Source organism: Triplophysa dalaica, chromosome 7 (assembly GCF_015846415.1).
Source record: "Triplophysa dalaica isolate WHDGS20190420 chromosome 7, ASM1584641v1, whole genome shotgun sequence".
NCBI classification, from domain to species: domain Eukaryota; kingdom Metazoa; phylum Chordata; class Actinopteri; order Cypriniformes; family Nemacheilidae; genus Triplophysa; species Triplophysa dalaica.
The window spans coordinates 22,072,548-22,090,978 of record NC_079548.1 but is presented as its reverse complement, the minus strand read 5'-3'; the positions used below and the strand labels follow the sequence as shown (position 1 = coordinate 22,090,978).

Sequence of the window (18,431 nt, the reverse complement as noted above, 5' to 3'; positions counted from 1 at the left end):
TTCAAAGAAAATAATCATACGATTTTGGAAGATTTAATAGGCTACGTTAACTCAACTGTACATTGCAAATGTTCGTCTGTATTTCATTATAAATGATCTTATAACTAAGTACTAATAAATAATATGTTTTGTTGTGTATTATATATTTGTCATGAAAAGATGATTAAATATTTTTTAAACCTACCTGACGTGTTATTTTAATAATATTAGTTAATCAATAATTTTCATAATTTATGGGGTTTACTTTAAATTCACGCGGTAATGCTGTACCGTCAACGCGTCAAACTGTTTTTTAATAACATCCTGATCCATCGAAAAACATTTTTATAAACTAAATAAGTTTTAGGAGATTTCGTCAACGCGCAATTTTGCGGCTGTTGAATGACGGACAGTTGCGGGATGCTGCAGATAGGCGGCGCACTTTAAAAGCGCAAAGTTCTCTCCGTCTCCAAGACAACAAGTACATGTGACAGGAATGTTTATCTGAGGGAAAGCCTATAGTAGGACGTTTGACACTGCAGAATTTGGTCGATCAAAAACACATTCCTTGTTTTCTCTCTCTCTATGCATTCCTGACAGGATCTAAACAAATTCACAACATTGTTCGTCCAGGCTACTAATACGCTGCCTCCTCCTAGTACGATGAAGGCAAACCTCATGAATATTAATTAGTCCGTGTAATCGTTGCCTGGCAACCTTACCGGAGCGTCCACCCTCGAACCTCATTACTAGGCATGAGCAAACGCTTCATCATAGTAGGATTTGCTGTCCATTCAAGGATGGCAACAATGATCCGCTGCGTCGTGAAGAGTTGGATGTGAGTCGTGACTGATGTTCAGTACTTAACAGTTCAGGGACTCGAGATGCTACTTGATTCTGAAATGAAGCTGAAGAAACACCGCTCGTCTCGTGACTTATTATGAGAAACTTTGCGTCGCTTTTACGGAAAGTTGTTTTGATCAGAGATGTCCACTACTGTGTTTCCAACACTGCCCTCCACGAGCTATCTAGAGGATCAGAGGACAGTCTACGTGGGCGCATGTAAGCAACCATTCGTGATTTCTTTAATAAGAACTGAGTTAGCTGATGATGACGTTGTCGCATTTTTTCTTTGATTAAGATACACTTTTTGCTTAAAATAATCGTTCAATATCTGATTGTAAAATCGTTCTTATGGTGCTATTCATAAATGTCATGTATTAATGTAGATTTAATGCTCTTCAGATTGAAAAATCTTAAAGAATTATATTTGACCAATATTGCTATTATTTTGATATTAGTTAAATTTATTACATAATCAGAAGTTATAAACATGTTTTGAAAACAAAATGTGAATTCTGCAGGCATACATTGTATCCAAAAATTGATGGAGAGCAATAGAGAGGCAGTTAATGGAGAGTATACATGGGAAATAATTCATAGCAGAATTAACACATGTCTGTTTTTTTAGTCTGTTGTGTGGCGTTCTTTGTCTTGATTGTGGCGTTGCTGTGTATCGTGTACCGAAAGATTCCTGTCTGCTGCAAAAAGAGGGTTTATCGGGAATCTCATACAGACATGGTAAGACCTGCTAAGGTGTCTCTCACAATACTTTTGAGAATGAAATCTCACTTACATTTACATTTAGTTATTAAGCAGACGCTTTTATCCAAAGCGACTTACAAAGAGTTTAGGGAGCAATATGTCATTCAGGAACAATAATGCAATTGGTGCCAAAACAAACTTACAGCTAGACATCTACCTGTTGAGAGAAAGAGAGAGGGTTAGTAGAGACATAAAAATAGACAAAAAATTAATTTAATTTCATTGGAGTCCATGAGAAACCATTCCGATATTTATTTGTGATTTCTCTTTACAGTTAAACATATCGCATTTTATGACATTTATCAAATTTAAATGAAGCGTATAACACCGCCAGTAAATGCTAGTGAAGTTACGGCAACAATAAACAATGTGGTAAAAGTGTTTTGTTTATTTTTTTGCATATGTAGAAGTTCTCCCACAATGTTTTCGCTACACTGCGCAAAAATAGATTACATATTATCTTTCCTGTAAGGGTCTGCACCCTGATTCATCATGTATTCAACCAAACAATATGACTCAGCTCACGACGCTGTTGACTTCACATGGAACATTATGCAAAGCAAGCAGGAAGGGAAGCAACGTAAGCAAGAATAAACAAAAACTAGTTTTATTTTAAGAAAATCATCAAAAATAAATTTAGATCATGTTTAGATTGTCAAAATTATCAGACATCTGTGAATCTTTACCGTCGACCACAAGCACAAAGTGTCCAGATTCATGCAGGTCAGATCTTTTAGGATGGAATCATCTAAACAAACAGTTAATTGTAAATGATGACTACGGAGCAAAACATCATCAGCCTGACTATGATAAAGCAGATTGACAAAAATAAAACAGTCAGATACTAAGCTGCTATCCGCAGCTCTCTCACCCCGCTTACATTTATTGATGCATACACTAGATGGGTAACACCTGGGTAACATCTAACGTTCATGCTCAGCACTTCCTTTTCCTGCTCTGTTTCTGTCGTGACCGTTCCATGTGAAGGAACTTTAACCTTATCTTAGTAAACACAGGGAAGCCGCCTCCCCATGTCTATCTTCACCACACCACGACTTTACCGAAATGTTTCTGCATTTCCTCTGTGATCTGTTTCCTCTCATCGTAGAGGAGTTTGTTCAACGTTCACAACTTGTGCAATTGAATAAAAGTCCTTTTATTTCAGTTTAGTCAGAGACAACTTTAACCATTCATTCTGGGTTGACGTCCATGAAACATGTCAGCAGTGCGGGGCTTTTAAAACAAAGTTGCATTCAACCTACATGACACAGTTCAACCTGTGGCCTGAGTTCGGGGCCAACTGTTTTATTATTTTGGCGATGGCATTTGGTGATGCTAGTGGCATAGAGAAACCATTCACTGTTATGTGGATGTGATCATGACTTGGTTTAAATATGGCTTATTATTGAAAAAAGATGTGTTTGTGTGTACACTGTATATGACAAAATGTGGCTTTAATAACTTAATTGAGTAATACAAACACATATCTTCTCCATTGACTACTGACTGATTGTTAATAAATTTATTGAAATATCAAGAATTGACCCATATTGACATAAACTACAACAAATTTGGTATTTTGCCCAAGTTATTAATTAGACTCTTTTGAAACCCATATATTTTCCTTCCGAGCTATTTGCTCTATCACTGATCATTAGTGTTTTGGTGCGGGTAGGTGGGGGGTGAGACTCAGAGCAGACAAAGGTTGTAGTTTAGGTCAGGCACTGCAAAAGGCACACTGCTGAAGAGGTCCTCCCCCGACTTCAGGCCTGATTTTACACGCTTTTGCTTTTTCACACATTTCAAACAATAGAACGTCTCTCTTTTTTGGCAGTCTCAGAGACTGTTGAAAGTGAAAACCAGCGAGGGAAGGTGACCCTTGATCTCACTTTTACTTAAACGTGTCTCTCCGAGTCCCGGGTGGGAGGGGTGATGGGAAAGGTCAACATACGTCACAGTGAGGGATGTCAGGATCTCTGCCTTGTGGAGTGTTTATGGACTGATAAAAGTGAACAGTCTTAATCCCATTGGCTTGTGACGTCACATTCTAGGAAACGGAAATAAAAGACTAAAGTGTGCTTATTTAGTTATTATTGAATCAACCAATATCAACTCCATAAGATATCATCAACTCAAAAAACGCTCTACAAGGACATAATAGTTGCTATAGGTTTTGGGAGTATTAAAAATAATTAATGTGGCTGAGTAAATATAACAAAAATATACAGTTAAATTAACTTAATGAAATCTTTTAAAAACATTTAACAGATTAAAAAAAAAAAAATTATTTAATGAAAAAAGTTATATTTTTAATATACTTAAATTTTTTGGTGAATTCTTTTAGAAATATTTGAGATACTCAGACTCAGAATTGTTTCACTTACATTTACACAGTTTAAGCAGTATATTTCATTAATTTTACAGGTTTAAAATGTACCAACATTTTTTTGTGCAATTGTTTAACAAAAAATAACCATCTTTTATTTTGCAAAAACGCTGTCCACTAAATCAGATTATTTGCTAAGTAACCTGCTACGTTGTAAACATGTTCAACCAGTTTATCCGATACTGGGTCTTTTTATTTTTTGTAATTTTAATTATTCTTTATGGTGAATCTGATTAAACAAGAAAAGTTGTAAAGATTTAAGTCCATTTTTAAACTCAAATGTTGAATTTTCATTACAATACCCCGATTAAGGATTTTACACATTAATAAAATGATTCAAATCAAATCACAAATCATTAATATTATTATTTTTTTGTTGGATTTCAGATTTTGACATAATGTGACTTGCACCTGGAATTGATAACCATAAAAAACATAGACTTTACTATATTTACATATACTTTGGGATTTAGGGATATCTGGGGCATTTTAGTCCCACTTAGTGGCACTTTCCCTCCAGTCCTGATTTATTTCTCTTGTTCTGCATGTATCGGGCCACCAGCGCACTAATGACTGAGTTGTCGTGCTGTCCGGGTGACATATGGGCCTGTAAAATGAAGCACGATCGTTAAGTAGTACCTGCCACAGAAACAAGGGTGCCAAACACAGGCGGCCCTTCAAAAGACCAGTGTGGGGTTTGTTACTCAGCACCCTGATGACGCAGTAAGACACTGTATTGTCCCCGGACACAAAGGCTTCTATTTAGGTTGGGGTAATCACAGAGTGTCCGGCTGGGCTGGAGGAATTCCTCAGGGTCCGCCTGCCTAATCTAGCCGTGGATGGGAGGGGAGGCAGAGGAGGAAGTTGCTTGGTGGTCCACTCTTAAGCAACATAATTTACGACCGTCCAGAGGTCTAATTCACTGCACGAGTAGAAAGAGGAGGAGAGACATGACGGAAACAAATGAAGAGGAGCAAAGTGCGGAAACGTAGAAACATTGTAGCTTGATGGATTCATTATCTGATGGGGAATCAATCAACCATCACACAGTGATGCCCAACACATCACACGTTCAGCCATGCAAACTATAAACAATCATTTGAAAAGTGTATTAACAGCGATGCACAGACATATCAGAATATCATAAGATTTGTGTTTGATTTAACAGGAAGCTCCTCCTCAGTACTACAACAGCAGACAGACTCTTGTTGCTGATATGGAGCAAACGCGTGACACGGGTCATGATAATGTCAGCGCACAGGTACGCATTTTCACGTCTCCTTCAAATTCTACATTTGATAAAAGAAATAATTCTAGCTTGTGTTTTGTTTTGTGTGTGGCGGTCAGACGGGGTCTTTGTTCCTCATTGGTGTGCCCAGCAGTTACTATCTTTCCTCGCTGGAGCCTCCTCTTCCTCGCCTGCCCTCCTACGAGAGCGTGCGCAAGAAAGACAGACAACGGCAGATCCACCTGATGATTGCCGACCGCTTTGGCCTGAGCGGAGCTATCGTGTCTGAGGTGACTTGTGATTTAATGGTTTTCTATGGTTTGACTGTCCTCTTAGTTTATTTTTGAAAAACAGAATTGTATCAGAATTCAAATGTACCCCAAAAATCTATTTGTGCAGGTTAAGATACATAAGGAATATATAGCCTGTAATGTTTTCAATAAGCCTGTTTAAACAGGCTCTTTGTGAACCCGTAATACACTTAAATCATGTTGATTTGTCAGCCATTCAACCGCTTACAAAAGCAACCATAAGCCTCCCTTTTATAACAATTTCATCTCTTAGTGGTGTGTGTCCCCACGTTAAGCTGCTGGTCTGCAGGTGCAGTCTTATGATTTTCAATAAGAGGATAACGCTCAATTTTCTGCTCAGTAATATGATCAGATTTGAAAACACAAACAGGTCCAGTATCATTCTCCTTCGTTGTTGCCATGACGCATCAAGCGGCGAGTATTTCTTTGCTGTTGATTTTGTGGCAGAAAAACGCATGAGTACACATGATAATGGAAATTAAGGCACAACAAACATCATTTAGCTCCCGATATGGAAAGGTAAACACTGGAGGAGAATGCGGCTCATTGTCTGTCTGCCTTTGCCTTATTCATCTAAGTTTCAGTGGGTGGATCGATGGTTCACAGGGGTGAGACCAACCCATTAACCCTATTATTGAGCTTAATTAGCTTGTTGCCCATTTAAGGGCCACTGTTAACATTCAAAACTCACTGTTGCAGAGAATATTCTAGGATCACTTGAATATTGCACAACAAGCGAGTGCCAAAAAAGTCAAAATATTACTGGGTTTAGACAAAATGTAGATTTGAAATGTATGTCACAATTTAGAAACACTTGCATGATATTGTGGTCGAATCAACAAATTGGGCCGTGTCTGAAAGAAAGATGCATGACTCATGAGGGAAAGTTGCTGTAGGGTAGAAGCTGATTATTAACTACAATTTGTTTAAATAAATGTTGAACACTATAGTATAAATTTGGAAAGCGCAAAGGTCTTTATCTTTGGGAAACATTAACCTTTACTGAATGACTGCTTACTGGACCAAGTCACAAAGGTCTTTAATATTCTGGTCTCTGAAATTGGGTTCTGGGGTCATATGACACGGCTAAAATAATATTATAGTTTGATTAGATGTTAGGCAATGTGTATACACAATTTAAATATTTTCCACAAACCGCGTATCTCTTCTTTGCCCCGCATCTCTGAAACGCATGGAAATTTAACAAAGCTCATGGCTCTGAAAAGTGAGGTGTGCTATGATTGGCCAGTTAACCAGTGTGTAGTGATTGGTGGAATACTGCAAGCGTGTGATGGAAATGTAACACCTCTTACCATATTTGGAACATCAGGTTTCAGAGCAATTGTACTGACAGGTACACAACCTTACTGCGTATACATTTGGGGGGTCTTTGTCAAATCATACCACGAACTGATGTAGATTTGTGGGGGTGTGGTTACACGAGGCGTTTCAGGCAGGTCTGGGTGAGCATTCACTTTTAGCTTAAAGCATAAATCACCATTTCATTATTCATCGGTAAAAAACAGATTCATGTCTGGACATCATAAGGTTAACGTTGGTTTAATGTTGGTCATATGTTGAAATCTGTGAAAGTAAATATGATCAAGCAAACACCACTACTATTAAAACAATGATCGAATATAATTCCTAGAACATCTTTCAAGGTTTGTACTTCTCAAAAATGTGTGGCATGAGTTGATCGTTAAAAAAAGTATTTCTCATGTGAAACTGTTCAATGGTCATTCATTTGGTTTAAGTCAAGCTTTATCTCTGCTTTAGCCACCTCCCACATACGAAGAGAGCATTGGTCAGTCCGTCCAGTCCATCGACATCCCCTCTGACATCCTGACTCCTGAAGAGCCTATCCACGCTCCACCACCAGCCACTGAACCCTGTACAGATTTGCCTGCATATGAAGCTCTACCTCACATCACAGACTCGCAAAACCCCAGCGACACTGTTCATTAACACAGGATTCATGGGAATTTAAAGAAAATGACTACAATTGGCTCTCAGTGTTAATGAACACAGTCATCATCGTTCTGACGTCCGATCGCAAAACAGTTTTGACAGACAAACATTGTAGCAAAAACGTGGACATCAAGTCGCTGTGTTTACAGATAACTGCACAAGTATGACGTGACTTGCTCATGCAATACCTTGCACTACACTACCAGATGAGACAGACCACTACTTGATAAAGGGAAGAGAAAAAAGGGAATCAATATAAAACCCACAAAATGAACTCATACTTTATGCATATTGTTCATCAATATACAAAAACTTGAAAAGACTGACACCACAAATCATGTGGCCTGTGATGTTATTGTCCAACACAGAGGTTCCACACTTAAAAAAAAGACATGATAACTGGATGGGTATTTTATAAAAACTGTGCGAGAGAACACACTGTGCAAACACATTCACAAAGAGCAAATTTGATCTATATTCCAGAGCTGAGCACAAAAGATTTATATTTGATAATACATTTTTTCATTAAAACTTTTAAAGATGTAGCATGCTTTTTGTATTATGGGAGCTTACGTAATATTATTTTCAGTGTAAAAACTCATAACATTTCAATTATGGAGCTTTTTTATCTTTACAATAAGATTAGGAACAGATTATAAAGTATGTAGGGTTCAATTTCATGTTATCTTTAAGTTATACAAGGCTGCATGTTCTTCTCATACCAAAGTAGCTTTTGATGTTCTGTTTGCACTAATAGGGAAAAACAAGCCATGTTTTGATATAACAGGGAAGATCTTTCTGTTCTCTCATCTTTACATGTTTTCCAAATTCGTTTCTATGTAGCTAGAACAAATTTTAGGCTCGAATCATTTTAACCAAACTGTGCTTTGGTTTTTCTATATATATGTGTGTGTGTGGGTGTGTGTGGGTGTGCGTGTGCGTGTGTGTGTGTGTGTGTGTGTGTATGTGTCTGGGTGTGAGTGTGTGTGTGTGTGTGTGTGTGTTGTTTTCCACACAACATGAATCATAAATTATGTTTGTCAAATCTTTCTTTTTCTAATGATACTTTATGCATGTGCTCAATGTTTCCTTGTAAATAAATATGTCAAACACTGAGACTGTTGAAATGCTTTCTTATTAAGTTACTACCTGTGCCTGTGGGGTTGAGTCACACCAAAGTTTGTTTCCAGTTAGTTTGGGATTATTTTCATTATTTTAAATACAGTACTCATAGCCAGAGAACTTAAAGGTTTGCATAAACAAACTAAATTCAAAAGACTTTCATCTTTATCGAGTTTGACTTCACATGTGTTCTCAATGTCCTCTGCGGACAGTTTTGCATCTTTCAAAAGCAGTTGTGAATAATGTCCTTTGACAACCAGGCCCTGTTGACACAAACCTTAGTTATAAATGTAAGGGAATTGTCAGTAAGGGTTTTCTTAACCTAAAGGGATAATGTGTTGTATTAAAGTTATTTATCGCAGTAATACGTATCTAATGATATGCGCATGATGGAATTCATTAAAAACTAAAATAATGTTTTTTGTCTGACCACAGGGAACGTTATTGTGAAATTGTGCCCACTAGTGGTCATTTTATGAACTGACACCTCTAACCATTTTAAACAGCAGGTTATCACTAATTCTAGTTAATGGAAGGAAAAAAAACTACTGAAAGTAGTTTGAAGTGTAGGTCTTCGGCTTATAGTGTGTTCTTCATTGTGTTGACAGATGTCTTAAAGACAACAGAGAAATGTCTTCTGTTCATTAAGCAGCACAGCTGGGGTCTGAATCTCAGAAGACACACAATACAGAATGAGTGACACGTGTCAGTCAGATGAGTACACGCTCAATGTGTCTTTTGACTAATCTGTTCACCTTCCTCTTCCCATTAGACATCAGGTCATTGGTCATGTAAATGAGTGCTTATAAGGAGGATTTGAACAGGAAATGCTTGCTTTGTTTTTTGGCAAGCGTTTGATTTTCTGTAATCTTTTTTTATTCATTTTTAGATGCAACAGCAAATTTGTCTGTAATCCTAAAGTTAACACAGATTTTTTATTTTTGTAGATACCATTCATTATTCCAACAGCTATAAAACGAATCTGATCCTATCAGATTATTTGCATATAAATTGTGCTAAATTATCTGACAAAATTGTTTAAATGAACTTTAAACTAAAATAATATTGCATAATTAATGTTTGCAAAATACTATTAACTTTGGGGAAGGGTTTTGCTGTGCGAGGGTGCTGGCTGGCCTCTTTTACTTCACTTTAAAACTTTTAAAAAACTTTTAAAAAGATTTCAAAACTAAAAAATATTTTTAGAAAAACCCTAATAGCTTGAGCAAAACGTTTTAAAAAAGTATTTTGCTTAATATTTTCTTTTCTAAATGTTTTATTTTGTTTTGCAATATTTAATTATTTATGTATGCTATATATGTATAGATTTACGTCATTTCTTACCCACCAGGCAAAAACATGTATTGTGAAGGTCATTTGTACATTTTCGTAGAAATACAAAATTATCTTATTGGTTAGCCAATTTCATAAGTAAATTTTATTAGAGTCAATGATATCCTTAATCAACTATTTTTATTTTAATAAACATTCTGGTATTTTTTCATAATGTATTTGTCATCTAGATATGTAATTAATTAAAGAAAAGAGAAAAGTCTCTCGCCACAACAAACATGGCCCCGCCTTCACTCCACATCGGCTTCCGGAAAAACCCGAATCCTGTTCGCTCGTGTTCGGCTCAGTGAATTCATTGTAAACAAGGTCAAGCGTTCACTGCAGTACTCACTCTTCACACTTACTTGACGAGTTTACCTCTTGAGAACAATCCATCACCACAGATACAGCACATAGACAGGTAGGATTATTGCGAAGAAAAATATGTTGCAATGCACGCTTGTTTATCTTTTAAGAGACCATTCTTGCAAACATGTTTCTTATATACGGCATGAAATAGGAAGCAAGACATTGTTTACATATGCTTGCAGATCATTATGCAAAATGTGTTTTATTGTTTTGACTCTAAAATGTCATTCAAGGGCATTGCCTCATCATTATACATGATGACAGATCTTGTGCAGTGCACCAAAGTCATGTGTCTGGACTGCTTTTACTGCCTCAGTTAAAAAATGTATTCCTTATGTAATAAATGCGTGATGATACATTTGTATACGGTGTTAAGAGCTGCAGCATGCATTATCATTTTAAACAGATGTGCACAAAATTATTGCATGTAAAAATGCTACAAAATGCCTTCAGAATTAAACAATAGTGTAATATTTTTGGTATGTGTAGTGATTGTTTGAGTTGATAGACTTAATTTGCTTCTTTGTTCGTGTCTTATCTTATCATTACATGTTACATGTTACATTACATGTTAAACTGTGTTAGAGCATCTGTTTGGATAATCCTCCACAAGACTGATCACATGCTGACCGTACCTGCGGATCAGAGCCGTGCGTGTGTCTCATGTCCACCTGCTATTTTCTACATTAAAAAAATAGACAAGTATGTTTTAAATGCCCAAAAATGCATGTTCTGTAAACATCAGAACAATTGTTTATCATACTATAGACCATGTGATTTTGTGTTGTATCAACACTTAAATCTTACAGGTATTGAGGTCAAGGGTAAGGCGTGACTTGTATTTTTGCTTAGTGTTAATAATTTATATGTTGTGAAAGTGTTGGGTTGACATTTATTTTCCAGCAAAAGAACGTGACAAGACCAATATTTTGGGATTGTTCTGTCAGACTTTCTAGTAACCACGAACCTTGAAAGGTCAAGACATTTTTAGGCCGAAATGATGCGTTTATCTTTTCTCTTCAAGGATTTGTTCGAGCACCAGGAAAGATGATGCAGTGTCTTCAGTTTCTAGTTGAACCAACTAAGAACATCACCTTCAAGTTTAAGGTACCCTCTTACTTCAACAAGCTTTTTTTGAAAAACAAAATGATAAATAGTGTTTGTAGGAATATAAACTTGTTGTTTCAACACGTTTGACGTCGTTTCTGGCATAACAGAGTTTTGTCCCTCTTTTGTTTCCTTAAGCACAAAGTAAGACGTCAGTAGCTGTGAGTCAGAGAGATTTTCTGCTTAAAGGGATACTTCACCCAAAATTCTGTCATCATTTACTCACCCTCCATCTTTATAAATGTCTTTGTTCTGATGAACACAGAGAAAGATATTTGGAAGAATGCTTATAACCAAACAGATCGTGCCCCCTTTTGACTCCCATAATAGGAACAAATACTGTATCTATTGTTTTTGTTCTGTTGTACACAAAAGAAGATATTTGAAGGATGTTTGACAGCAAACAGTTCTGGGCTACTTTTCACTACCATTGTATTTTTTCCTACTTTGGGAGTCAATGGCAGGCAAAATCTGTCTGGTTATGCACATTCCTTCAAATATCTTTCCCCTGTGTTCATCAAAACATTGGAATTTGGAGATTTGCAACACGAAGATGAGTAAATGATGACAGAATTTTTGGGTGAAGTATAACTTTAAATGGATGCAAGAAAGTAAAACACGCAAAAGTCGCTTTTCAATTAAAGCGTTCTTTTAGTTTGCACATTGCCTCCATGAACAACCTTAAAGGAACATTTTAGTAGAAAATAACATAATTTACTCATTTATACTCATTTTAAAATTCTTTCGTTAAACGCAGGAGGAGGTGTTAGATAGAATATCAATATGAAAAAAATTACCATTTTTATTGGCCAGGAGTTTCGTAAGAAGTCGAAGAATGAGAAACGAGAACCTCTGGATGAGAGCCAGCAGTTCATTGTGAATCTAGCCCAGGATCTGCGCAGAGTTTGTCAGGTACGGACACAGGTCTACCATTAAACATCACATATGATGATGAACATGCAGATATTCACGGAGACATGAACTCATGGATGTTGTACTGATGGTTGTAGAGGTCGGAGGTGTTGGATTATATCTCCAGATGTGAAGATGTTTGGCCCATCCTCACCTGTAGGGCGGTCATTCTGGAGTGTGCTTCTGTGTTAGAGAGCAAGGTACTGAATGTTAAATTTCCTCCCAACTATGTTAAAATGTCAATTCATTTTTCTGTAGAGTGATGCAAACAAACAATTATGTTGTATTTGATGAAAGAATGCGTGATTACGTCTTATCAAATTTATTCATCATTTAATAATGCTTTCAAGTTCTTCTGAGAAGAAACTTTAATATGATGTTTATTTAATAGATTATCATATATCGAAGAGAGTTGAACGTATAGTTACCAACTCGCATCATTCTTGACACAACATGAACATATTTGTACCAAGAGATTTGACTGTGGGCGGGGCAACTCATAATGTCGAAAGTGATTGACAGAATGTCCTGGCACACAATGCCAGTTTCAACTGGTTAGGACTAAAACCGTAACATGGGGGAATACTGGTTCACTTGATGCTACTTAAATACACCAAGGCTCCCCCTGGAGAAGGTGCTTCTCATTTGCAGTGCATTCTGGGATTGTACATTTTGAAATCAGACAACAAAATACAGAGCTAGAATCTCTTGCTGTATTGTTGTAACAGAAGAGACCAATGCAGACAGACGGATGGCCTGAGAGCAGTGACTGGAAAGATCTGGCTTTGACCAGTGAGCAGGACGTTGAGAGTGCCAAGAGGGTCATTCTCACCTGGACCAAAGACCTGAGAGCTCAACCTGAGGTACACAAACACTAATCTTACATCCACAGCCTTTTTATAATCTAAGGGCTCGTGGTTGTGTACTGTAGATGTATCGGTGTAGACATTCATGTGAACGCTCTCACTTTATAGCAAAGTGTGTGGCCTGGAGAGAAGGTGGTGGTGGCTTTGGATGATTTTCAGAATCACTGGAGAAGAGGACACTCGGCTACTCTTCAGTCGGCCATGGAGCTGGTGTTCTGGTCTCTCCTCAACAAAGAACTAAACAAGGTTCAGCAAAAATAAAATGAAGTCCCATGTAGATTCAGTGCATAAGCTGCTTTTTGTAACAACTAATGTATTTATTTGTCTTTCTTTCTTTGTTTGTTTAGGAGAACATTCCCCAAAAGTGGCTTATGTGGAAACAAAGGAGCCAAAATATAGGTCAGATCATCTCTTTGGTGTCTTAAATATCCTGAGAAATGTAATATAGTGAGTAATACGTGTCCAGAAGTATGGACATTTTATGCAGGGTATTCCAAATGCCAAATTCAAAGTACCTTAAAAATGTCTTTATTGTCATATTTTCATTTAAATTTTAATTTGTGCTTTTTTATTCAGGCGCCACCCCCTATATTCCTTACACAGGTGAGTTACCTGCTTCTGACAACTTTAAAGGGATAGTTTACACAAAAATACAAAATTCTGTCTTTTCGTTACTGCGCCCTCTTGTCGTTTACAAACTTCAGTGAATCACAAAAGAAGATATTTTGATAAACGAGATTTTGTGTTCATAAAATGGACGTCAATGGGGTCCGGTGTTGTTTGGTTACCCAAATTCTTCAAAAAATAACATTTTAAGGTAACTGGACAGTAATAAGACTCACATTGATCTATTTTCTTTTATTCAGTGTGGCAGTGGATCTGTGATGTCGGAGGTAAGGCATTTGCTGTCATTTTATTGTTGTCTAGTGTCTTGACAGACAGCCCCCTACCTAGGCAACATATGGCAATGGCACAAAACTCTAATAACAATAAAACACATGACATACAACTAACAGTTTATTTAATGAGATTCATTCTAATTATTCAATGAAATTGTGCTTTTCACTATTGCAATGCATTATGGGATTGCATGTGATGCGGACTTAGAATATGGCTAAAGATGGTATCTTAGAAGTCTGAGCAATAATTTTGGAACAGCTGGACCAAAAGCATGCCTGTCAAGTCCTAAGTAGGCTGTTTGCCTCACTCTAAAAATCGTCAAAAATGTGTAAACTGTTGGGTAAAATTTACCCAGACTATGGTTATATTTGACCCAACAATAGGTTAAAACAAACCAGCATTTTGGGTTGAAATAACCCATAGGTTAATTTATAACCCAACGGTTGGGTTTGTCCATTTTTGAGCCAATGTCGGGTTAAAATAACTCAATTTTTTTTTAGTTTTTCAAGTGTAGGTTTGGTGAATGTAGTTTTTTAAATTGACAGTTCTGTCATGTTTATTCATTCCATCATAGTGGGGGTGACTCTTGATCTGGACACGGCCAACCCTGACCTGATGATCTCTGAGGATGAGAAGCGCATGCGCTGCGGTTTCGAGCGCAAAGACGTGCCCAACTACCACCAGCGCTTCGATGGCTGGTGGTGCGCAGTTGGAACCGAAAGTTTCAGCTCTGGTCGCCATTACTGGGAGGTCGACGTTGGAGAAATGGACTGGCGTGTCGGTGTGGCCAAAGAGTCGGCCTTGCGTAAGGGCTTCAAGTCCCTTAACACCGATACCGGTTACCTGACCCTACGCTTGGAGCGCGGCACAGAGCTGAAGGCCCTGACCGTGCCTTTCACCTCCCTGCCTGCCACCACCCTTCCCCGCAAGGTCGGCATCCACTTGGACTTCGACGAGGGCCAGCTGTCCTTCTACGACGTGGAGAGACGCTCTCACATCTACACCTACAACGAGACATTCGATGATAAGCTCTTCCCACTCTTCGGTACGGTGGAAATCGTGAAAGACCTGGTGATCAAATCACCTGTTGACAGGAGCCACTGCGTGTGCCCCAGCATGTGCCTGTGGGTTTGAGACCTCTCAGGTCGAACCAGAGCCCAGTGCTTAATCTCTAGACCAGTGGTTCTCAACTGGTGGATTGTGATCTCAGGATGACACACGTTTTCTGATTGGGTTGCGTACAGCAGGTGACAAAAACGGTAGTAAACGCAAACAATAAAATACAGCTGACAAGATTATTGATGGATCTCATCAATAATCATTATCTAACAATCTCATGGATGGTCAGATAATCCACCATCCATCCAGAATTATGTTGATGTTGCTATGGTGATATTTAATCTATAAATCCATTTAAAACTATTATAATTTTATAATTATTATTTAAGTTGTTTCAGGCACTTTTGTTTCGTTTTGTACTCGTTCCAACCATTTTCAATGTAAAATCTGGGTCCTGAAGCAAACCCAGTTGAGAGCCACTTGTCCAGAAGTCTTATTAGCATTAGCAGTAGAATAACTGGGCCATGTTAGTTTGTCACTTCTAAGTGATTGATTCATAGCCGAACATAATTCCATCCAAGTATTGTATAATCTGTTTCGCTATTGCTTCTGTACTGCACCTGAATACAATGTAATGTGTTCACCTGCCCTGTTGGCACTTTCATATTCATCTGACAATCTTAAATCATGTCAAGAAAATGCACTTTATGTGAATAAAGAAAAGACTTCAAGTGTGTTGACTCGTTTTCTCATATAGACGGTTTCCTCTTAACAACATTTTGTGACCACAACTTAACTTCCGGTACACATTCACAAACAATAGAGTGCCTGTAGATTATTTCTGATAACGAAGAAGCCGAGAAGAACTGTTATATCTCTAAACTGTCATTCCAATAATTAGGATTTTTTTTATATAATAAAATGAACATACAATAAAATTCAATAAATTGTTTATTTAAAGGGGACCTGCAAAGATGTGTCATGCATTCTGACTTCTTTACAATGTTAAACGTGCTGTCTTCTCATGCTTCACATGGTCAACTTGTCAGAAAATGAGTTGGGTGTATTACGTAGTATTTCGGTGCTCGATACACTCCCTCATTGATCGTACAGGTTTCAGAACACATAAAACTGTTTCCCAACAATTTTCTTAGTCCCTTATTGGACAATTCTCCCGGAAAAGCACACGACATGGTCAAACGGAAGCATGGAGAGCAGGAGAAGGAGCATGCGCAGATGTCACTCTCACTTGTAAGCAGGAGAGAGAAAGAGAGCATACGTTCGCGAAGTTCATGTGTTTGTTTGTTCACTGCATTTGGGTGATGTATGTTATATAAACTGTGGATATACCGCTGGATTTGGAGATGGTTTGAAACTGATATATGGAGCCGTCCGAGCGCCAAAAGATGCCGGACATGAACCACATGCGGTGAGTGAATCTGATGTCTGTGATTTGTTGACAATGGTCGCGAACGTGCTTTGGTTCAGCCGAGTTCCTGCTAAAATTATTGGGTCTCATTCATGAAACAAGAGAAAGAACAATGTTTTGCCTGAGATTGAAATGTCAGGTATTTGAATTGGCAAAATGGCATTGAAATGATGTGCAAAAGTATTGCTGTCAAACGATTAATCACGATTAATCGCATCTTCATGTACGTTTTAATAAGTACAACATAAATACGTGCAGTATACAGACATATATTATAAACGCACCCTGTAATCTGGATGTGATTCATCGTTTGACAGCAATAGTAAAAGGTAATATATACTATATTTATTTATTATGTGTAAAATTGTATTATTATTATTATTCATATATTATAAAATGGAATTATTTCAAAAACTATGGATATAAAATGCTCTTGAGTCAATAAGCCTGCATATTTTCAAAAACCTGAAAACATAGTCGTGACCTTTCCTTGTCCCGATCCTCTCAGGATCCCCCCGTTACCCACCACAGCACAACGTACACAGTCATGTGAAGTGTTCCTCTCGAATAGACGACGGGTAGACGAGTGCCAAAGAAGAGAAAGAGTCTGGACAGAAAATTAAACATGGCTTTGAGAAAACTGATGTTTGCAATGCTTGTGTTTGTCAATAAGGTTTTATTTAGTCAGAATAAAGATTTACTATCGTGATCCTGTTCTTTCCATCCACGGCAGAGTTGAGTTCTGGAGCTTTTCTAAGTTTGATTGAGTAAAAGTACTTCGCCACTGAAAGACAGGCACCCTGAACTTAAAGTGTATTTTCATGTTGTTGTCTTTGTTTACGGTGTTTCTCAGGGAGCAGGCAAATAGTCTCTGAAGAGGGACAGAAGATTTTCTCATTAATATTTTCTCATCATCCATACTGTCTGAAATGTGACATGTAGAGTGTTAAACTCACATCCTCTCCGACGCTGTCAGTTTCACTCCAGCTCTCTTCAGACTCTAAAGCAGCCCTGAAAGAGAAAAACATTATTATTTACATTTGTAAAAGAACAAATCAAAGAAAGTAAAATCACTTTTTTGTCATTTTAAGCAATCCTAAGGGAATCAAACTCATGACCATGGCATTATTAGTCCTACATGGTTGAATTTCATTGAACAAATAAGGATAATATTTAGTTGCTGCTATGTATATCCCATTACAAGATCATTACAAATACTTATATTACATTAATTCTATCTAACATTGATTACTTCCATCAAGCTTCAAGACATTATTTCAATGTTACAATAATATCCTTCAAATGTCAGAGAACTTTTATGACTTACTGTAATTTCTTTTCTTATTATATCTGCTCTCTAATAAATCTGTAACCCTGAAACTAAAAATCAGGTTGAAAAAGATTTTCTTTTACAGAAAAGATATTGAGACAAGTATTTAAACCTATGTCATCATTTTCTAAGTCTCACGTCATTTCAATCCTGTATGACTTTCATCTGCAGAACACAAAAGAAGAATTTTCGAAAAAATAAACTGTAAAGGCCCCCATTTTTATTGGTTTCGTTTTCAAACAATGGAAGTGGAGAGGTGCCAGCTCTGTTCGGTTATCAACTTTCTTCAAAATATCTTCTTTTGTGTTCTGCAGAGGAAAGAAAGTCATAACGTTTTTGACAAGATTATATATTATTTTCTATATTTTTTAAATATATGCACGTATGTGTTACGGTCCCCTTAGTGTTTCATCCCAGTCACCTGCCCGTCACCCTCCCTGGGTAATCATCCCTCTTTAGTGTTTCCCTTTATTTAGCCCCAGTACTCTCTGTCCCTTGTCTGTTCATTGTTCCTTGTTCCTCCGG

At 37.4% G+C, this 18,431-nt stretch overlaps 2 protein-coding genes across 2 annotated transcripts; both read left to right on the top strand.

Moving 5' to 3' along the window:
- The first annotated feature begins 200 nt into the window (after positions 1-200).
- si:ch73-364h19.1 (uncharacterized) lies at positions 201-8,596 on the top strand. Its single transcript, XM_056751775.1, has 5 exons — positions 201-1,041; positions 1,451-1,560; positions 5,139-5,231; positions 5,318-5,488; positions 7,289-8,596. Exons 1-5 carry the CDS (start codon positions 966-968, stop codon positions 7,475-7,477), a joined length of 639 nt encoding a protein of 212 aa, XP_056607753.1. The 5' UTR covers positions 201-965; the 3' UTR covers positions 7,478-8,596.
- Positions 8,597-10,245: 1,649 nt separating this feature from the next.
- On the top strand, positions 10,246-15,878 carry LOC130425506 (butyrophilin subfamily 3 member A3-like). The gene is made up of 10 exons (XM_056751695.1): positions 10,246-10,355; positions 11,328-11,410; positions 12,224-12,322; positions 12,421-12,522; positions 13,051-13,185; positions 13,297-13,434; positions 13,536-13,587; positions 13,765-13,791; positions 14,055-14,081; positions 14,663-15,878. Exons 2-10 carry the CDS (start codon positions 11,351-11,353, stop codon positions 15,220-15,222), a joined length of 1,200 nt encoding a protein of 399 aa, XP_056607673.1. The 5' UTR covers positions 10,246-10,355; positions 11,328-11,350; the 3' UTR covers positions 15,223-15,878.
- The last annotated feature ends 2,553 nt before the right edge of the window (positions 15,879-18,431 follow it).

Excerpts from the sequence above, each read along its gene's own strand:
- si:ch73-364h19.1 (XM_056751775.1), top strand. The coding sequence starts at position 966 with ATGTCCACTACTGTGTTTCCAACACTGCCCTCCACGAGCTATCTAGAG. Across the intron at positions 5,232-5,317 it reads ATGATAATGTCAGCGCACAG|ACGGGGTCTTTGTTCCTCAT; the intron begins GTACGCATTTTC and ends TGTGGCGGTCAG. Across the intron at positions 5,489-7,288 it reads GCGGAGCTATCGTGTCTGAG|CCACCTCCCACATACGAAGA; the intron begins GTGACTTGTGAT and ends TCTCTGCTTTAG.
- LOC130425506 (XM_056751695.1), top strand. The coding sequence starts at position 11,351 with ATGATGCAGTGTCTTCAGTTTCTAGTTGAACCAACTAAGAACATCACC. Across the intron at positions 11,411-12,223 it reads ACATCACCTTCAAGTTTAAG|GAGTTTCGTAAGAAGTCGAA; the intron begins GTACCCTCTTAC and ends TTTATTGGCCAG. Across the intron at positions 12,523-13,050 it reads CTTCTGTGTTAGAGAGCAAG|AAGAGACCAATGCAGACAGA; the intron begins GTACTGAATGTT and ends TTGTTGTAACAG.